Genomic DNA, 18,614 nt, shown 5'->3' with positions numbered 1-18,614 from the left:
TTAAATGTTTATGGAACCTTTCTGTGAACTGTTAATAATGCTGTTGATGGAACTTTTCTGTCAACTGTGAACTATATTTAACTCATTAAACTTGTATCAAACTAGTTTTGTCTATGCTGTCAAACATGGATTATGTTTAAAATATTAAAATACGCCGAACCATGTGGCCTGTATCATAGCTACATATGACCTTTGCAGCAAAAAAAAAAAAACGTGTGAAAATCTGTTCGGTATTCAGTGAGGTATGATTGATTTAATGCGCTGACAGCTCATTGCACCAGCCAAACAGATTACACTGAGTGGAGTGGATTACCGATCCAAGATGGCGACCCCACGTCTCGTCAGCGCTAGTAGGCAGTAGCGGTCGATGCGGCGTCTATCCTAGCGTTCATGGGCTTCGGAAAAACCTTTTTCCGAGTGAAAACATCATCATTCCGCGTCGGTCACGTAATGTGAGTCAAAGGTCGGAAACTGGGGCTAGATTTTGCTAACAGAGTTGCCCAGTTAGGGGCTCGTCATCACTTTTGTCGTCACATTGTAGTTCGTTTGTAGGCTAGTCCGTGGCCTTTCATGTCCAACAATTTTTAATGTGAACTTGGGAATTTGTCATTTTTTGTCACTTGAAAGCTGCATATCTTTCTTTCACAAGTGTCTTACACTATATTTTAAGCAAATACAGTTGTTTGTTTAGAATTAGTGAGTGTATGTTTTAACCTTTGTTGTGGCATCCGTGTTTGTTACATATTCCAACGGAAAAGCACATGAACACTTGCTGTCGGAAAAGCAAAGTAGCCATGGGGGCGGTCCTTGTCATTCCGAAGTGCCCTGAATGCACCATATCAGAAACTTTCTAATGAGAAGACACTCAAAAAATCCTCCATAGAAATGCATGGGGCTAGTTTGTAACGCCAATATGGCCGTTACTACGCATATCACACCCCTTCCTCAGCAAAATGTCGACATGTGAATACATTGAGCCAATCATATGGTGTGTTGTGAAGACATCGTGCCAATCATGTGTTGCTGGAGCAAGATTGGTGTCGTGAAGCCTTGCGCATGCGCATTTCTGCCAAAATGGATGCCCGACAAGTGCCCAAAAAGCGTTGCCATATGGCCACCGAGTGGAGGGACTTGCCTAAAAGGACTTTGACTATATGTATTATGTCTATGCTGGTGTCCCTTTGTTATGATGCACTTCCTGCAACGGTCAATAGTCTCTGAAAGACTTAATGGTCTGTTCATGCCATCAGCGACTGCCCCTGTGTTTACACTGTCTTTCCCACTGTGAGTGTTCATGTCCTTTGCCATCGGTATGTGTGAAAAACATGAATGCCGTATTTGCTTAAAGATATAGTGTGAGATGCTTCAAGTGAGAAAAAACGACTAATTCCCAAGTTCACATTAAAATAGTTGGATATGAAAGTCCACATGCCAACTGCCTGGAGTCTGGATTGAGCAGACTAACATTAACGTTAACGTTGAAGAACTCTGCATCATGGACCAACAAACTGTCGCTTTTAAAAGTCCACCGAGTTGCTGATCTACAAGATCGCCCACGACTTTGGACTGTTATGCTTCCAGTGATCTCCAGACTAACAAGGCCTAACGTTAATGTTATCTCCAGACTGCCAGTAAGTTCACTGGGTTGGTCAGTTGTAACGTAAAGAACTTTGTTGGCGTTGCATCGGTTGTGAAAACGCTGTGCGCAGTTTCACGCGAGTCATCATTACCCTTGGACATCGTCAGCTGGTTGGAAATTGGACTTATTTTATTTTAAATTTTTATTTATTAATTTGTTTGTTGTCTGTCTTGTAGTATGTCTTGGTGTCACGAGTACGCTGATGACTACGCCGCTCCATCCGGCATCTTTTGTGTTTGTTATTTCTTAAATGTATGTCTTGGCGTCACGGGTACGCTGTAAAAAACTGACTTGACTTGACTTGACATGGACTACAAATGAACTACGTGACGACAAACGTGACAACAAGCCCCAACTGGGCAACTCGGTTAGCAAAATCTTCTTCCAATTTCCCACCTCTTGTTCCCACATGAAGTGACGTGAACAATGAAATTTTCACTGGGAAAATGTTTTTCCCATCCACATGAACGCACCATCATTTCTCATATCTGCCTCTCCCTCATTCCTCCATCCTCCTATCGTTCCTTCCTCGTTTCCTTCTCAAAATTAATTAGGAGGGATTGGGTTAGGACAGGAGAAAGGAAGGGAGGGATAGAGAAATGATCTGCACCCATACATCTCACAGCCAGTAGGGTGTGCCAAAAATCATAACAAAGGAAATTTGGGGTCTGTAATGGGGCCCCTTGTGCCCCCACCTGCACCCTGCACTTTTTTTCTTTTTTTTTCTTTTTTCGTTTTGATCTGTAGCCCCCCCGCTGGACTGGACCCCCCGAAAGGAGGCTAGGGCAGACACAGTTTTCTGTGAATATCTCGAGAACCGTAGGGTTTAGAAGGACCATTTTTTTTTTGTATGTTGATCTCAAGGGGCCATGTCAACCCATTCCATAACCACTCATTTCATGTATAGCGCCACCTAGTTAAACACAAAAAAGTAAAAATGAGGTGTTGTAATCGCAGGTATCTGTGACCTAACATAGTCAAAACTGCACGAAATTGGAAGTGTAGGATCATTATGACACCCTCTGATTGCACGCCAAGTTTCGTGGAATTCCGTTCATGGGGGGCCACACAATAAATTAATTTATGTTACTATACACCAACTGGCCTGTAGGTGGCCGGAGACAGTTTTCTGTGAATATCTCGAGAATCGTAGGGCCTAGGAGGTCCACCTTTTTTTTGTATGTTGGTCTTAAGGGGGCATGTCAACCCATCCCATTACCACTTATTTCATGTATAGCGCCACCTAGTTAAAAATTAAAAGCAAAAATTAGGTGTTTTCATCACAATATCTCTGGCTGACATGGTCAAAACTGCACGAAATTGAAAGTGTAGGATCATTATGACACCTTCCGAACGCATGCCAAGTTTTGTGAACTTTCGTTCATGGCGGGCCTTAAAATAATTTATGTGTACATTTAGTGACTGTACACCAACAAGGATTCCTGGGACACTGAAAGACCATGGGTACTGGACTGGACCCCCAAAAGGAGGGTAGGGCAGACACAAAGCCTTTGTGAAAACTTAGTGGGCATGTAACCCCACATGGATAGCATGTGGAACCATCGTTTTTCGTTTTTATCTGTGTAACATGGATCCGAGGTTGCTATTTTAGCATAGAATACAAAATGTGGTATTTTAACTGTCACTACTGAACATCATTTTATAGCCTAACTATTAAAGGTTTTTGTCGTGCATTCCACCCCAAGCAATAGGTTTAGGCTACTGCAGGTTAGACTAGGCCTGTCCCTTTACCCTTGTTACAGTTTTGTTTCAACAACAAAAAAAAATGTATCAGTCGATATGAACATCGGTAGGTCGAACTTCATGGGTTATATCAGCTAATAATTACGCAAACGTCTTGACCAGTGACTCGTCTTGATCGTGTCACGCCCCCATTCTTGAGGTCCCCTGCCGGGTTGACTCAAACCGTCTGCTACCAGTTGCTGTGAAGACAGGCTGTACGCCCGCTGATCCATTTCGCACGGCTACTTCAGCAGTCTTAAGTCTACGAAGATGTCGGGCTGGTCAGTAAATGATCATAAGAATTACACAAATCCCCCTGCAGCGGGGCAGAAGCGGCCGCGCAGCGAGACTGGGAACAAAGTTATGGTAGTTCTTGGTGCACAATGGGGAGATGAGGGCAAGGGAAAAGTGGTCGACTTATTGGCGACGGACTCCGACATGGTTTGCAGGTGTCAGGTAGGCCTACTGTACATAATTGTCATCACTGTTGGCCTGTTCCTCTATGTTCAGTTAAATGATGTATGTGTTTGGTTGGTGATGTTATAGGCTACATATAGCCTATATTTGAAAACATAGCCTAAGCCTACATTATCTTCCATCCCGATTCTTTGAAGGGCTTGCAAATTAATATCAGTAATGTTCAATTCAATGACAAAACAGTAGGTCTAACACACCTAGTTCCTAGTACCTTTGTATAGATGTGAAATTTGGATGAGCTGTGAAACACAGGCTGTGAAATGTGATTTAGACTTTCCCCACTGGGTGATAAGATTGCTATTACATTTTCTTCAGTCCCATAAAACAAAATTATTATTATGAGACAAATTGTAGATTACCTGACACATCCTTACACTTGTGCATGAGACAAAGACCACTTTGACCACAATACATGTGTGCATTCTTCCAGTATGAAATCCCTTTTACTGTCACTGTTTGTGTGAGTCTGTCCATGTCCTCAGTAAATGTCAGTCTCAAACTTCAACCCCACCTCGCAAGGCAGGGTCACATTCCCAGGCTGTCTCGACATGTGAGAAGGCCAGATCCCCCCATGGCCCACCCAATGCAGAAGATGGAACAGACCAAAGCCAAGACTGTTAAAATAGCTCCCTCTCCTGCTGAAGGGGCTTGGGACCACTTGAGGGGGTAGCACAGTGTTCCCATGCCAGTCATATGGGGGGAAAGGGCAAGCCTGTTTGGTAGAAATGGAGAGAGAGTGGGAGGCAAGGTGCACCTAGCCCTCTCAAGTTTGCTCAGTGATGGGGTCTGAAGTCTTCAGATCATGGAGTTCGACTCAGGGTCACTTTTGAACACACTAGACAGGGCCTAAAATGTGTGGGCTCTTTTGGGAAAAGTTCAAGAGATGGTTCATCTGAGAATGTCACTGAGAAGTATCGCAGCTATTTCACTTTGGTCTTTTATTGATTGACAGGGTGGTAACAATGCTGGCCACACAGTGGTAGTAGACGGTCAAGCATACGACTTCCATCTTCTCCCAAGTGGAATCATCAACCCCAAATGCATTTCCCTCATCGGTAAGTGTTGCTGTTGCAATTTCATGTCTTACTTAGGCCCAAATTCCCTTTGCTGCCATTGCCATGTGTGATGTTCAGTTTATACCCTAAAGGTTTTGTTTGTGTTTAGGTAATGGCGTAGTCATCCATTTACCTGGTTTGTTTGAAGAGGGAGAAAAGAATGAGAAGAAAGGTAAAGCAAGATGTCTGACCCACTCAGGCATATTTCACACCCACATTCAAAGCATAAAGGTTATGGGTTGTCATATTTCAAATGGCAGACATTGTGCTGTTTTTTTTCTCCTGCAAGGTCTCAAAGGCTGGGAGAAGCGACTGGTCATCTCTGATCGCGCTCACATAGGTATACTACAGAAGATCACATTCAAATAACTGTCATGTCGTACAACACTATGATATATTATCCACATATGATTAATGTAACATGCTGTCTCTGCCTGTCTGTTTATTTGTTCTCTTCTGTAGTGTTTGACTTCCATCAGGAAGTAGACGGCATGCTGGAGGCCCAGAGACAAGCTCAGGAGGGGAAGAGGTGAGAGTGGGGAACAGACTGTGTTTCCTCTCTATGGTCTTTACATGTGTACACAGACACGCAGACACACACATGCCTACAACCACACACACACATGTACACTACACGCATGAACTCTCATACCCACTCATGCAGTGCAAACAATTCTTTCTCACGTACACACTCATGCAGTGTAGCCAATGAAATGTAATAATCTGATTATCTTTAACAGCATTGGTACAACAAAGAAAGGCATCGGACCCACATACACAAGCAAGGCATCTCGTACTGGGCTTCGTGTGTGTGACCTTCTAGCTGACTTCAAAGAGTTTTCGGCCAAGTAAGACCATTTAGCCCACTGTCTGACTAATTTATTCACATTCATATAAAAAAAGCAGGACAGTCATGACTAGAATAAAATGTTCCATCTTCATTCTTGAGAAATGGATTACAGTTGTGTTCAGCGATGAAATGCACTGAGGAGAAACCCAAATGTCATCATTGTCGTCCTTAGGTTCAAGCATCTGGTTCAGCAGTACCAGTCCATGTATCCTGGTCTTAAAGTTGATATCGACAGTCAGTTGAAAAAGCTGAAGGTTTGTAAAGCTGAAGGTCATATTATGAGTAGTCATGGAAAGGTTTTTATGAATTACTTTTAAAAACAATTTGTTGTGTTATTTTGTGTTATTTAGGAGTATGCGGAGAAGCTCAGACCCATGGTGAGAGATGGGGTTCATTTCATGTTCGAGGCACTGCATGGACCACCAAAGAAAATCCTTGCTGAAGGGGCCAATGCCGCTCTCCTTGACATTGACTTTGGTAAGGCCTCTGCTGTAATCATCATTATCATTATCCTCTTCTTCCTCCCTCTTGTCATCATCATCATTATCTTCTTCAAACATGAGAACAAAACATGCTGTACAAACCAGGTCTATACAAATGAAAACACCAAAAATCTCAAAGGGTTTTGATTCTCATCCTAGCAAGAGATGACATTTTACAAGTGAATATTCATAGAGGAGCTTAAATGGTCGAATGCTCGGCCTGGACGCCGAGCTTCTGTATGATGATTAGAGGAACCGTCATAGAGGCTGGACTCTTTTTGACTGACAGCATATGTCGCAATCTGACAGGAAGTGGTTCAAGTTCAAGGGATGCGTTAACGTTAGTGTTGGCTAGTCGAGAGGCAAGGCAAGTTGCAGCTTAAATTCTCATAATTTGGGAGCAATACAGTCGGTTTCTATTTGTCTTTGTAAATAACATACTGTAAATAAAACCGTAATGTGGAGTTACAGAGTTTGTGACTTGCTTTTGTTTCAGTTGTGTATTTAGGCTGTATTCTCTGGGTGTAGGCTACATTATGCCATGTCAACTCTATAGCCTACTGTTTGGCCTATTCTGGGTTTTGGGATAATTGTTGCCCTTAACAAACAATATAGCACCTTAATAATATTAATTGAATAATTGACTATTTTTATCAGAGCTTCCCCTGTTCCAAAGAGCAGCAATCGCCACTGGCAGAATGTTGATTAATGTTTCTGCACATCCTTTTATTAACATCTATAATATATGCCTGAATAGTTTGCCGTTTAGGCAAACCACTCACTTTTACAACATGTAAGGGTGCATCATCTCAGTAACAGTAATACTGAACATTTACAATGTACTGTAGTATGTGTATTGTAGACCTTAAAACTGCTCCCTGCAGAACACAAAAAAGAAACAGACAACAGATTGCTTACTGATTGCAAAATGTCTCTTCAATAAGTGTGAGTTATAACAAGAGTCAATCAATCAAAATCAAGAGCATCAAATACTGGACTTAATAGTAATATTGAACCATTTGTTGTTATTTCAGCAGCAAATAGTAGCCTAACCCTGAGAGAGACTGTTTTTCTTCAGAGCAACAGCATTGAAATGTCTAAAAAATAAAAGGTTGTGGTTGTCATACAGTACACTTTTAACAGGGTACCTATTCTTTTCTTAGGTACCTATCCTTTTGTAACTTCATCAAACTGTACTGTGGGAGGTGTTTGCACTGGACTTGGCATTCCTCCCGCAAATATTGGAGATGTGTATGGAGTATCTAAGGCTTATACCACAAGAGTGGGCATTGGGGCCTTTCCCACAGAGCAACTCAATGTAAGTGTTTCTAGGCCGATCTCTAGGTCTGATTCTGCTTCTTATTCCGATTCTCTGATCCTAATATTCCTCCTGTTTCATACTCCAGATGTCATGGAATGATTATATAAGTACCATGATTATAATTCCAAGCCTACCCTTATAAAGACTGTACGACCATGACCCCATGCTTGACCATCATGTCATGGCAAATTCATAGTAATTGTCATGGACAATTTGACGTGTATGTCACAGAGGCTCCTGTTGCATGGCATACGCCGTGACCTTTACATATGGATTAACCCACTGGACCAGCTGTCAGAATGCGTGAGGGAACTGTTAAAAAACCTGATAGCTCCACGGACAGTCACATGGGCCATAGATAAATTTAGGGCCAGTTCTAGGGTCACAGATAGATTTACGGCCGGGTCAGAGATTGGGTTACTGGAATATGCCCCCTAGCAGGACATATGCTGGAAATTTATAAGGCAAGCCCTCAGTGTTTGGACAGCATATCGACTCAATTTACTGTCCCATCAGAATGGCCTTGATTCTTTTCACAAGCTATGTTGTGGTGGGTTGTATTGAAGAAATTGTATTGGAGAAGGGATGTGTGAATGTCCTATTCTTCCTCCTCAGCAAATAGGAGAGCTGCTGCAGACACGGGGTCATGAGGTGGGCGTGACCACAGGCAGGAAGAGGCGTTGTGGTTGGCTGGATCTGGTCATCCTGAGATATGCCCACATGATCAATGGTTTTACAGCGTGAGTGGAATTTGATGGCTTGTCTTTGACATGTTTGAGTCTCTCATTGGCCTGTTGAATGGGGAAATTGCACCCTCTGCTGTTAGAATGCAATGACTTAAGCTAAATGATGTATCTGGGTAAAACAAAACTCTACAAACCTTAACAGAAGAACATAAAGCAAGTTGTAATTTTTCCTTTTACAGTATTGCACTAACTAAACTGGATATTCTTGACGTTCTGGATGAGATCAAAGTTGGTGTGGCCTATAAACTCAATGGAAAACGGATCCCCCATTTCCCATGTAATTATGATGTCCTAAAGCTATTATGCTACTCTTTCACATACCCACCCCCAGACCCACTACATTCCACACCCAAATTAATCTCCCACCATATTCTCTCCTTTCCTCAGCCAACATGGATGTTTTAAACAAAGTGGAGGTGGAGTATGAAACCTTCCCTGGCTGGAAGACAGACACATCATCTACTAGGAAATGGGCTGACCTCCCACCAAAAGCCCAGAACTACATCCGCTTTGTGGAGAACCAGATTGGTGTTCCTAGTAAGTGAAACCAACCACAGGTCAAAGTCTCATCAGTACACGTGTAAGATTATATGCTTACCAATTATCTATTGTCTTGACTAAGTTAACAATGTTATCCTTAGTATTATTTGCATAAAAAGCGGATTAGTCTTAAATTTAAAGGAAAGACAAAAATCAAGATATTTATATATATATATAAAAAAAAATCTCTGTGTTTTTTGTTCCTCTTGTTCATGCATGACATCTGTCCTTCTTCCGTCTCTCCAACAGTTAAGTGGGTTGGCGTTGGACCGTCCAGAGAGTGCATGATACAGATGTTCTAGAATGCCTCTGCATCATCCAGATGTTCTGGAATGCCTTAGCATTATCCATAGGTTCTCCAGTTCTTCAGCATGTCGCTGAGATGGCAGCTGACGCATCTTGGAAGCATCTCAAGTCCCATCTGCCATCTCCATCTAAACACCAGACGGAATGAAACATTACACACACCTAGGCCTACATTTACTTTCATTTTCATAGGCTGTCCTTTCAGCTTAAACTGTTTTCAGAGGGCATGGCATATTAATGACCTCATCCCAGAATCAGAGTTATGGACACAACAACACTGAAATGGCTGGTCCTCTGATAAGGAACTGTCTAAAGGTTTACAGAAGGCAGTGTTTTACTCAGAAACATAGTTGTTGTGGAACCAGTTTTTTGTTAATCCCACTGCTTGTTTGCACTATAAATATGTGTGGGACAGTTAGCCTACTGAGTTAGTTTCATGTGACATGGGGCTTTCTATTGAAGTGTTATCCATTTTTCATGGACAGTCACTTTTGATGAGGCATTATCTTGACATTAAAGTGTCAAAACAAGAAGTATCTCTGGCATCCTCATGTTACTTTGTATTTTGTGTTGGGAAAGTTTGTTTGTTTGTTTTCTCATAATAATTAAACGGGATAGTGTACTTTCTACATGCATGAATTACGTTGAACAGTAATGTTTTATTCTGTTGACTTTTGTTGTTGATGATTATGTTGTTATTATTAATTTGGTGTAATTTGGATAAGGGATTTTGGCTTTGCAATAAATTCCAATATATGTTAGTGTCACAGTTATTGTATAACTTGCAATTTTAGGTGATACTGAATTTTCACTCCATACCAGTAGGTGGAGGTCGTTTAGTCATTGCAAAACACAGAAGAAGCCAAGGGTGATAAAGAGCGCCTGGCCCACATCCAAATTTGAAGGAGGGCCTGCGTAAGTTCCCGCGAAATCGTGTTTATACCTCAACGCGGAGCTTTTCCCTCAGTTCAAGAGCTTTGTTTACGGGATCAAAAACCTGCAATAACGTTAACGAAACTATTTCATACTTTGTAGATATGCCTAAGAGATCCTGTCCATTTACGGAGACATTCTCCTCACAATATAAAATTCATGTTAGTCAAAAGGAATTAAGCAGTCATGGAGTGTTTGGGAACATGTACCGACAAGAAATATACGGTGAGACATTTGAAGTTACTGCTCAATTGCTTCACAACCTCAAAAGAGACCGCTTTTATTGTTTAAATTACTTATTTGTAGCCTTTGTGTTATATTTTTGAAGTGCTGCCAGTTTTTCGACAATGTTAACAGTTAGTGTTAACGTTAGCTAAGTGAACAGGTCTCGACTGTGTTATAAGGCTAACGTTGATGCTAACCTAGCCTCCAATCAAACTTAAGTTACAAGAGACATTTTAGGTTGACACGGCTTAGCTTAATTGCTAGTGACTATTGCTAGTGCTGCTGTCTCATCTCACATAACGTGTTTCCGCAATCAAGCACGTTTCACTTGTTAATGAAATCGTCCATGTTAACGTTACTTTTGTTTGAGTTCCCATTTAAATCACGGCATGGTTATGTAGTTGAAACTCCGTGGACGTCGAACAAACCGTAACTTATAATAGCTGCTAAGGGGCCAACTAGTTTCAATGTGGGAGTTTAACAACTGTGATTTAACGTTAGCATCGATGTTGGCTTTTTGATTGTGATGACGCGTATGCCATGCCATAACGTTAGATTGTATCTTGGCCAATTTGGTGGTATAGGGCGAATCGACAGCCATTTGATATGGTCATGCAATATTTTGTATGTTAAACAAAGATCCTTCAGAACAAGCTGAAGCGTTTATCCCATGAGTCTTGACTTTTCAACCCATTGTGATTGAGACGTCGGGGCAAAAAAACTATTTCCGTTTGGTAACACTCCTAAAACTCACTTCAGGAAGTAAACATTGCCTCATTTAAAAACTATTGCGTGTTAAATTTAAACATGTTACTTATGCTGGTGTTGGAGTGTTCTATTAGGCATTTTAAGATGTGCAAAGATTACCTCCTGTCAGAGCAGCTTAATTAGCAACTAGAAAAGCATTTCCTGAAGGAAATACAGTGCATGAAAATGCAAAAATATGATGTAAAATATCATACAGAGGAAAAACAAACTATATTGGTTGCTAAGTAGATGAGGTTTAATATAGTTGGAATGACTGAACAGTTAAATAGGTGGATAGTTTAAATGGTTAAATTATTTAGGTAGATAGTTGACGATAACTGACAGTTGGAATGGCTCTAAGGTTTGCTAGCAGTTATGCTAACTATGTTAACAAAGATAATAATGTTAACAAAGTTATTATGCTAACTAGCATGTTAACTATGCTAACCATGTTACTTAGCTAATCGTTTTTAGCAGTTTTGTTAAAAATGTTAATTAGCATGTTAACATGTTAGTGTTAGCATGCTAATGATGTTAACCATGTTACTTAGTTAACTTAGTTAATCATTTTTAGCAGCTATGCTAACTAACATGTTAACTATGCTAACCATGTTACTTAGCTGACTTAGCTCATTTTTTTAGCAGTTTTGTTAAAAATGTTAATTAGCATGTTAACATGTTAGCATGCTAACCATGTGACTTAGCTAACTAGCTACAGTGGGTAGGAGTCATAGTTGATGACAAGTAAGTTACAATGGCGGAACAGTTAAAAAGTTCAGTAGTTTAAAGGGTTAAATTGTTTAACAGTGAAATATTGTAGTGAGGACTTTTATTTTGAAACAGTTTTTGGCAGAGGAAGCAGTTGAACAGGATGTGTAGTCTTAATAGGGCCAGTTTGTATGCTTAAAGCCTGAGACTGGCAGTTGATCCAGGTGGCCGGAACACCTGCCACAGGATTCTAATTGCTTAACGGCTCTATTGTGATGTCATCAGCCCATGTTAAGTCTATGGGGAAATTGAGTAGTTTTTAATTAATAGTTTAAAAAGTATAAAAGTTACAAAGTTGAAAAATACAAAGCCCACATGTCCTAAGTAAGACCTCATAGCGCAGTTTGAATGAAGTTTTCGTTAAGCGGTTGAAGCTGCATTAACTGCGTTAGAAGAAGAAGAAGAAGAAGAAGGAAAAAGCCTTGGAATAACAGTACAGTGCATTTTCATGCACTGTAATTATGTGCGGTGATTCTGTAGCCTCTTTGTTGTCTCTTAACGATAGAAAGCTGCACAAGTAGAGGTTACAGTTTGGGGGAACAGGTGTGTGTCACGTAGCGCCACACTCCTGGGTAATGTAGTTTACTTAATTAACCCCCTGAGTACACACAGAACCTGATTTGGAGTGCAGTGCAGGTACCTTTCATGTTTTTACTTCGTACCAGCCCACTTCGAGCACTGCTCTTCTATTTCATTCTCTCCTTTTTCTTTTACCACTTTCTCCTTTGCTTTGACCCCTTTTTGACAAGTACCTAAATGTCTGCATGCTCATCCTCTGGTAATGGTATTTATTGTAGTAAATTCGTCTTTGCAATGTGGCTTGAATGTTATTGCTCGGATCTGATGTCTGTCCTCTTCCATTTGTACTGTTAATGGGGTGAAGATGCATTTGGGCATATTTCAGATTTTACTTATGTTTCTCAGAAGTGGCTCCAGTTCTGAATGCTGACCTGATTTGTTGGCATGACTTCCCGCTGATATTTGACTAATTTGCCCTTTAGAAAAGACGAAGAACTTGCTTTTCAATGGGACCAAAGCCGTTATGGACAGACTATGGAAAGTGAGCGGGGAGGACAAGTCATGTAATGGCCATATCTCCAAAGAGGCTCCTATGGCAAATGGAGCCCACACTCTCCTCAAGGGACAGACTGTGATTGGATTCGACGGCAAGCTAAAAAAGACAACAGCTGCTCCAGGTAATTCCTGTATGGTTTAGGCCACACGTGCAATTTCTAACTCTGTGATGCCTAATATGTTGGACCGGTATGTCCGGGAATTTAGAATTGCAACACGTTTCCGCTCACTTTTAGGGGAACACGAACACCTTTGATTGAATAGAAACCAGTGGTGTTGCACTGATATGGGCAGTGTAAAGGGCTGATAAATATGCAATCTTTCAGTAAACCTGAATAAAAGGAACAAGGTTGATGTCAGTTATCTCTATGTACCTGGGATTTAAACAACCATTACGTTCCTATTTTATGCTCATTCCAGTTTACTTATTTTATTTAATTTAAGTACCACAAACAATGTCATGGTTGAAGTGTTATCAATGCCGAGTGTTTAACTGCCTTTAACTGAGTGTTTAGCTATGTTTGGCAAACTTTACATGTCAGAATGTAATTTACACAAGTTACAACTTAATTCTACCACTTGAAATGTCCCCTTTAGGATCAATAAAGTATCTATCTCTATCTATCTAAATAAGAATATTTCTACAACCAAGGCCAGATAATTGGCTGTGTTATACCTGATACATTTCCCACCCCTTCCTGTAGTCCTGTAGTAACCAACCAGATTTTGATCCTTTTTTTGCCTTATTCTAGCAGTTTGCAGGGAGATTTATATTAGGGCTCAATCAATTAAAACATGTAATCTAATTAATTACATACTCTGATTTTGCTATGAACATATCTTAAAAACAAGTTTGGCAGATGAGTGAAATCAATGAACAGCCAAACCAACATTATAGACTTTAAAGTTCAACGTGTCTCTTTTTTTTTAATTATAATTTTCCCTTTGGGTCAGGCATCAGCATAATGCCTGGTGTCAGTTTTAGCATGATAAATGCAAATGATTGAAGTTACCGCTCACTGTCAATGACGTGCAGAGTAGGCTACCCTAACGCCAAGGTAATGTGTGGAATACTATACGATTTATCCTTTTTTTGGCCATTCAAACATGTAGATTTTTATTCACTAGGTGGTTGCCTTTTCTATCCAGTATGTAGTATAAGTATAAATACTCTTTTGATCCTGTGAGGGAAATTTGGTCACTGCATTTATCCCAATCCGTGAATAAGTGAGACACACTCGGCACACAGTGAGGTGAAGCACACACTAATCCCGACACAGTGAGCTGACTTACTACAGCGGCGCTCGAGGAGCAGTGAGGGGTTAGGTGCCTTGCTCAAGGGCACTTCAGCCGTTCCTACTGGTCGGGGTTTGAACCGGCAACCCTCCGGTTACAAGTTCGAAGCGCTAACCAGTAGGCCACGGCTGCCCAAGGTGGCAGTCCAGGATAAGAAATAGCAGTTCAAGAAAATAAACTAAATAATTAGAAATTAAAGCAGCATAGCCTACAAGTGCAAGTGGAAATTTAATGTGTGAAGTGATCGGAGTGGAACTAAATGTAACCACCTTCTACATACTTTTGAAGACATTTTGTTTTAACAAATGTAGTCAATTTATTAAGGAAGTTCGTTGTTTAGTTAGTTGGTCATAGGGTAGGCTCAGCAAAACGTTAGCAAAGTTAACTTAGACAAGGCTGCTGGCTAGCATTATCTTCAAGAGGTGTGCCAACTCGTGGGCCTAACTCTGGATTGTTTTGCATTAAGGGGTGCTACTTCAGACTTGACTAACTTCTATGGTAGGCAATGGAAATTCCTTACTGTAGAAATAGTAGATTGATGCTCCTGTCAACATTATTGGTCTGGGCATTCTTTTTGAAACATAGGCTTATGCTAAATGTTTCATTCAAAGCAGTGCTTTAGTGCTTAAAGTGACTGGCCTAAAAGTTTGCTTAAAGCTTCCACATTTAGCTAGTTAGCAAGCTAACAGTTTTACTTTGGAGCTAGCAGTAAATGTTTGTCTATTTGTGTTGGAAGATTGTGTCTCCATGGTTGGTGCGGCAGCTCCCACAGGCTGCAGTGTGTGCCTGAAGGCCAGTGTGTCCAGAAAGCCCTGCTCTCAGTGTGAACGTCCAATCTGCACCTCCTGCACCCAGCAGTGCATCGGCTGCACCAGTCTCTGCTGCACCTTCTGTATCACTGTAGAGTGAGTACAACAACACACACACACAGTCTGCCTGCATTAGCATGGATCAATTATTCTACATTTACTCCTAATGCCTGCATTACCATGGAGCGCATATATGCACACTTAGGTTAGAATAATTATAGTATACTCTGTTCTATTTTCTGCAAATTCATTGATGGGATGGTCATTCAGTACATTTACAGACCTGCCAACCCGTACCTGTGAGCCAAGTGTTCACTCGCATTCACCTAGGCCTAATAGTTTGATGTTACCTTGTAATGTTTGTTATTATTATTATTATTATTATTATTATTGTTCAACTCTTATTTCAGTAAGTATTATATTTTCCATGTGTCGCTGATGGTTAAAGTTTTCATAACTTAAAGGCACTCAACGAGCGCCGCAGACCTTTCCAAGGTCAAATGTAGCCATTAACGAGTCTACATTTAAAAGTGTAGGATAGATCATGTGTTCCTATATGGAACGGTTCCTGATCGCAATATATTTTGAAAGAATTGTGGGTGTTGTATTTTAGTCACCTTGGGTTCACACAAGGAATGTGGTCTTAAACTGTTGTCCAGAAGGGGGAGTTGTAAGCTGCTTTAGGGCTCAGTAGGATGGATTTAGTGATCGCTTTACCTGCAACATGGCCACTTCACCACACATTGTTTGTTTAGAATTGCTTCATTGTTAATATAGGGTTAATATTTTGTCATTGGTGTGATGTCTGAGCCAAATTGATTGTTATTCCTCATTTTAAAGGTACACTATACAAGATTTTCACCTTAGTGTCTTTACGAAGCCAATTTGATGGTAAATGAACTTGTAATGGGCAAATCGTTCACCCAGCATAGCTATACAGTCTAGACATAGCGAGTTGCTACCGAGAAAACCAGCCATGCAACTTCAAGAACGGTGGCCTGACGAATCCCGCGAGAATAGTGAAACATTACCTTGTCAGTAGATATACAGGGTTCCCACGGGTCATGGAATTTCTGGAATATCATGGATCTTTAGGAAGTCTATTCCAGACATGGAAATTCAGGAAATGTTATAATTTTTGGGCCAAAATCTTGGAATATAAGGGAATTTCATTAATATAAATATATTTTCATGCAGAATTGGTGTATATCTGGTTGTTAGCTGGTTATTAGCTTTACTGCTTGCTTGAGTGTGCCAACTGTGCCCATTTATTCATCTCCCGCTCTAAAAAATTAAAGGTTCTTGAACGCTACTGGGTGCTCTGAAATCATTGGTCGGTGTATTGTACTTTTCATTATATAGTAAGTCATGGAAATTCAGTTTTTGTTTTGTCAGGGAAAAGTCATGGAATTTTACTTTTCACTTAGAGTTGGAAATCTGGATATAGCTCTTTGGAGATTGGTTTTTGCCTGTTAATCCTTCACCTCCACGACAAAAGCATTTTCATTGTGTACAGGGAGGACAAGTCACTAGAAGTTTGCTATTTTCAAGTGTATTGTAAGATATAAATATATTGTGGCTCTTGAGGGAGCTCTACAATAGCCAAATGATTTTGATTGCTATAAATGAAGTTTGTTTTGTCTTTTTAGTTGATCGTAGAGTTGGTTACTGTAGTAAAGTGCCTTTCTGACCTTGTGTTGAACTCAAATTTGGTAATGGTTTGTGTAACTCTGCCTCTAGCCTCTGGGGTTAAGATTAATGAAGGGGTGGGCAAACATACTACTAGATATTCATGAGGTGCTGACTGCTATGTATGGCCAGGAAAGAATTAGCACTTCAGTTACAACATTTCTCTATTTCGGTTCTGTTAATCAGGTTGCACTCAAACTAACTTTGCTACTTTGAGTGTGTGATTCTCTTTATTCTTTCTTTCTATGAGAAGATCCGGTTCTGTTCATCAGTAGCACTAAAGACCATGTAGTCTAAAATATTGCTTCATGTATCTCTGCAGTTACACTGATCGGTATGACAAGGCTTATTGCTGTAGCTGCTCATCGTAATCGAAGACTGAAGGACCATGAAGCCAACTAAAGGACTGTGGAATATGCTTGAACTCTTTTTAAACTGTAATGATGCATTGAAATCAATTATAAGACTATTTTATATGCATGTTTACGTTTTTACTGCAATACTTCTGTATAAATGTGTACATTTGTGTGTTTCCTGTAATAAAGTCTTTAAAGAAGTGGCTGTGTTTGTTTATAAGATGTATGTCTATCATGAAAGTTGTACTGAATCTTTGTTTAACTGGGGGAGAGAAAAACATTGGACCTCTTATTTCCAAATAGTGCTGAAAGTTGTTTGTTCCTTATAAGATATGTTTTATATTTTCATCCCATTTCCCCTAATACCTGTGGCCTTTGAGTGATATGTGTTTTTTTTTTTTTAGGATGCAAGACTTGAAATTGCTGAACGTTTGTAGTGTGTATGCGCTGAAGTTTCATATCCTGTTCAATAAATTCTTTATCTGGTACACGTAGTTTTGTGGAACTTCATGAGCGCTCTTCTACCATGGACAACAAATAATACCAGTTCTTACCTGGAAATGTCCACAAAGGTTTCATTTCCACAAATGTAGCACATATGATTTTATAGACATTTAATCAAATACTATATATTTTAGTGTGCTATGTGACCAGGAATCTACCTGTAGGTCATTTGAATGTGTGACTAGCTAATTAAGATTTGTCAATAGCATAGTTGCCACAACAAAGTTAAGACAAAAACCTATCCATAACCATAATGTATATAGAATCAGTTGGTGTGTTTTGTCTTTCTCTCTTCTGTGTAAGAGGGGGATGTGATTTTCTCAGGTTTCATTCCAACAGCTGAGATTCTTAAATATTCACTTAACAAAAAAGAGACAAGCTTATAGTCCATTACACCAGCAGACATTTACATGCTCCACTGATGCTACCAAAAGCTGCCTCTGTAAAACTCTGAACACGTCTGTGATAATATTACAGTAAACAACATCTGTGTTTCACTTTCTTTAGAATGCCCTTATCTGTTGTTCACACACTTAAGCACCGCACTGACCTTTCCTCATGACTTCCTCTTTGTGACTACTCTACATGCACTGGGTGAAATGAATACCATCAGTCTACTATGTATGTAGTCTGTCCATGCAGTGTATAGTGCCAGCCAGCGCCCACCCAAGAGATATTGATGTCTTATTTGAGACTAAGCATGACATTAAGTCCACTCTACAAAAAACTGCATAAAATGAAATGACTCAGTCCTGGTAGTCCATGGCCTCTTCAATTCTGTCAAAGATTCTGATTCTGGAATAGATAAGACCTGTATCAGGTTCTGGTCCAGTGTACAGGGGTCTAGTCAATGCAGTGTCTGTCTTGCTGTCCAGGACGGGTGTTCAAACATTTTTTGACTGACTATACCACTATAGGGTCAGCTCTTTGTTTTCAGTTTTACATGCCCTCAATTGACCCACTAAGAGCTATAGTGGGAATTATGTAAGAATCATTTACACAAATATTTATTATCTGAACAAATCTGAAAATAAATTTGAATGACCTTTATCTT

The 18,614-nt window shown here is 40.2% G+C and overlaps 2 protein-coding genes across 2 annotated transcripts; both read left to right on the top strand.

The window, feature by feature from the left end:
- Window positions 1-3,560: 3,560 nt before the first annotated feature.
- adss1 (adenylosuccinate synthase 1) lies at window positions 3,561-9,926 on the top strand. Its single transcript, XM_048228442.1, has 13 exons — window positions 3,561-3,838; window positions 4,812-4,914; window positions 5,024-5,086; window positions 5,204-5,254; window positions 5,377-5,443; window positions 5,655-5,762; window positions 5,937-6,018; window positions 6,115-6,241; window positions 7,410-7,564; window positions 8,183-8,307; window positions 8,493-8,590; window positions 8,701-8,850; window positions 9,103-9,926. The coding sequence occupies exons 1-13, from the start codon at window positions 3,653-3,655 to the stop codon at window positions 9,153-9,155; spliced, it is 1,368 nt and encodes a 455-aa protein (XP_048084399.1). The 5' UTR covers window positions 3,561-3,652; the 3' UTR covers window positions 9,156-9,926.
- A 120-nt stretch (window positions 9,927-10,046) lies between these two features.
- Window positions 10,047-17,257, top strand: siva1 (SIVA1, apoptosis-inducing factor). The gene is made up of 4 exons (XM_048228444.1): window positions 10,047-10,317; window positions 12,834-13,028; window positions 14,939-15,107; window positions 17,023-17,257. Exons 1-4 carry the CDS (start codon window positions 10,197-10,199, stop codon window positions 17,069-17,071), a joined length of 534 nt encoding a protein of 177 aa, XP_048084401.1. The 5' UTR covers window positions 10,047-10,196; the 3' UTR covers window positions 17,072-17,257.
- The last annotated feature ends 1,357 nt before the right edge of the window (window positions 17,258-18,614 follow it).

The sequence above is a fragment of the Alosa alosa genome, chromosome 19 (assembly GCF_017589495.1).
Source record: "Alosa alosa isolate M-15738 ecotype Scorff River chromosome 19, AALO_Geno_1.1, whole genome shotgun sequence".
Lineage (NCBI taxonomy): Eukaryota > Metazoa > Chordata > Actinopteri > Clupeiformes > Clupeidae > Alosa > Alosa alosa.
This window is presented reverse-complemented; position numbering and strand designations above follow the sequence as displayed.

What these genes read in the sequence shown, in the direction of transcription:
- adss1 (XM_048228442.1), top strand. Translation starts at nt 3,653, where the DNA reads ATGTCGGGCTGGTCAGTAAATGATCATAAGAATTACACAAATCCCCCT. An exon ending in ACATGGTTTGCAGGTGTCAG is followed by an intron (nt 3,839 to 4,811) that starts GTAGGCCTACTG and finishes ATTGATTGACAG; the next exon opens with GGTGGTAACAATGCTGGCCA. An exon ending in TTCCCACAGAGCAACTCAAT is followed by an intron (nt 7,565 to 8,182) that starts GTAAGTGTTTCT and finishes CTTCCTCCTCAG; the next exon opens with CAAATAGGAGAGCTGCTGCA.
- siva1 (XM_048228444.1), top strand. Translation starts at nt 10,197, where the DNA reads ATGCCTAAGAGATCCTGTCCATTTACGGAGACATTCTCCTCACAATAT. An exon ending in AAAGACAACAGCTGCTCCAG is followed by an intron (nt 13,029 to 14,938) that starts GTAATTCCTGTA and finishes TTGTGTTGGAAG; the next exon opens with ATTGTGTCTCCATGGTTGGT. An exon ending in ACCTTCTGTATCACTGTAGA is followed by an intron (nt 15,108 to 17,022) that starts GTGAGTACAACA and finishes GTATCTCTGCAG; the next exon opens with TTACACTGATCGGTATGACA.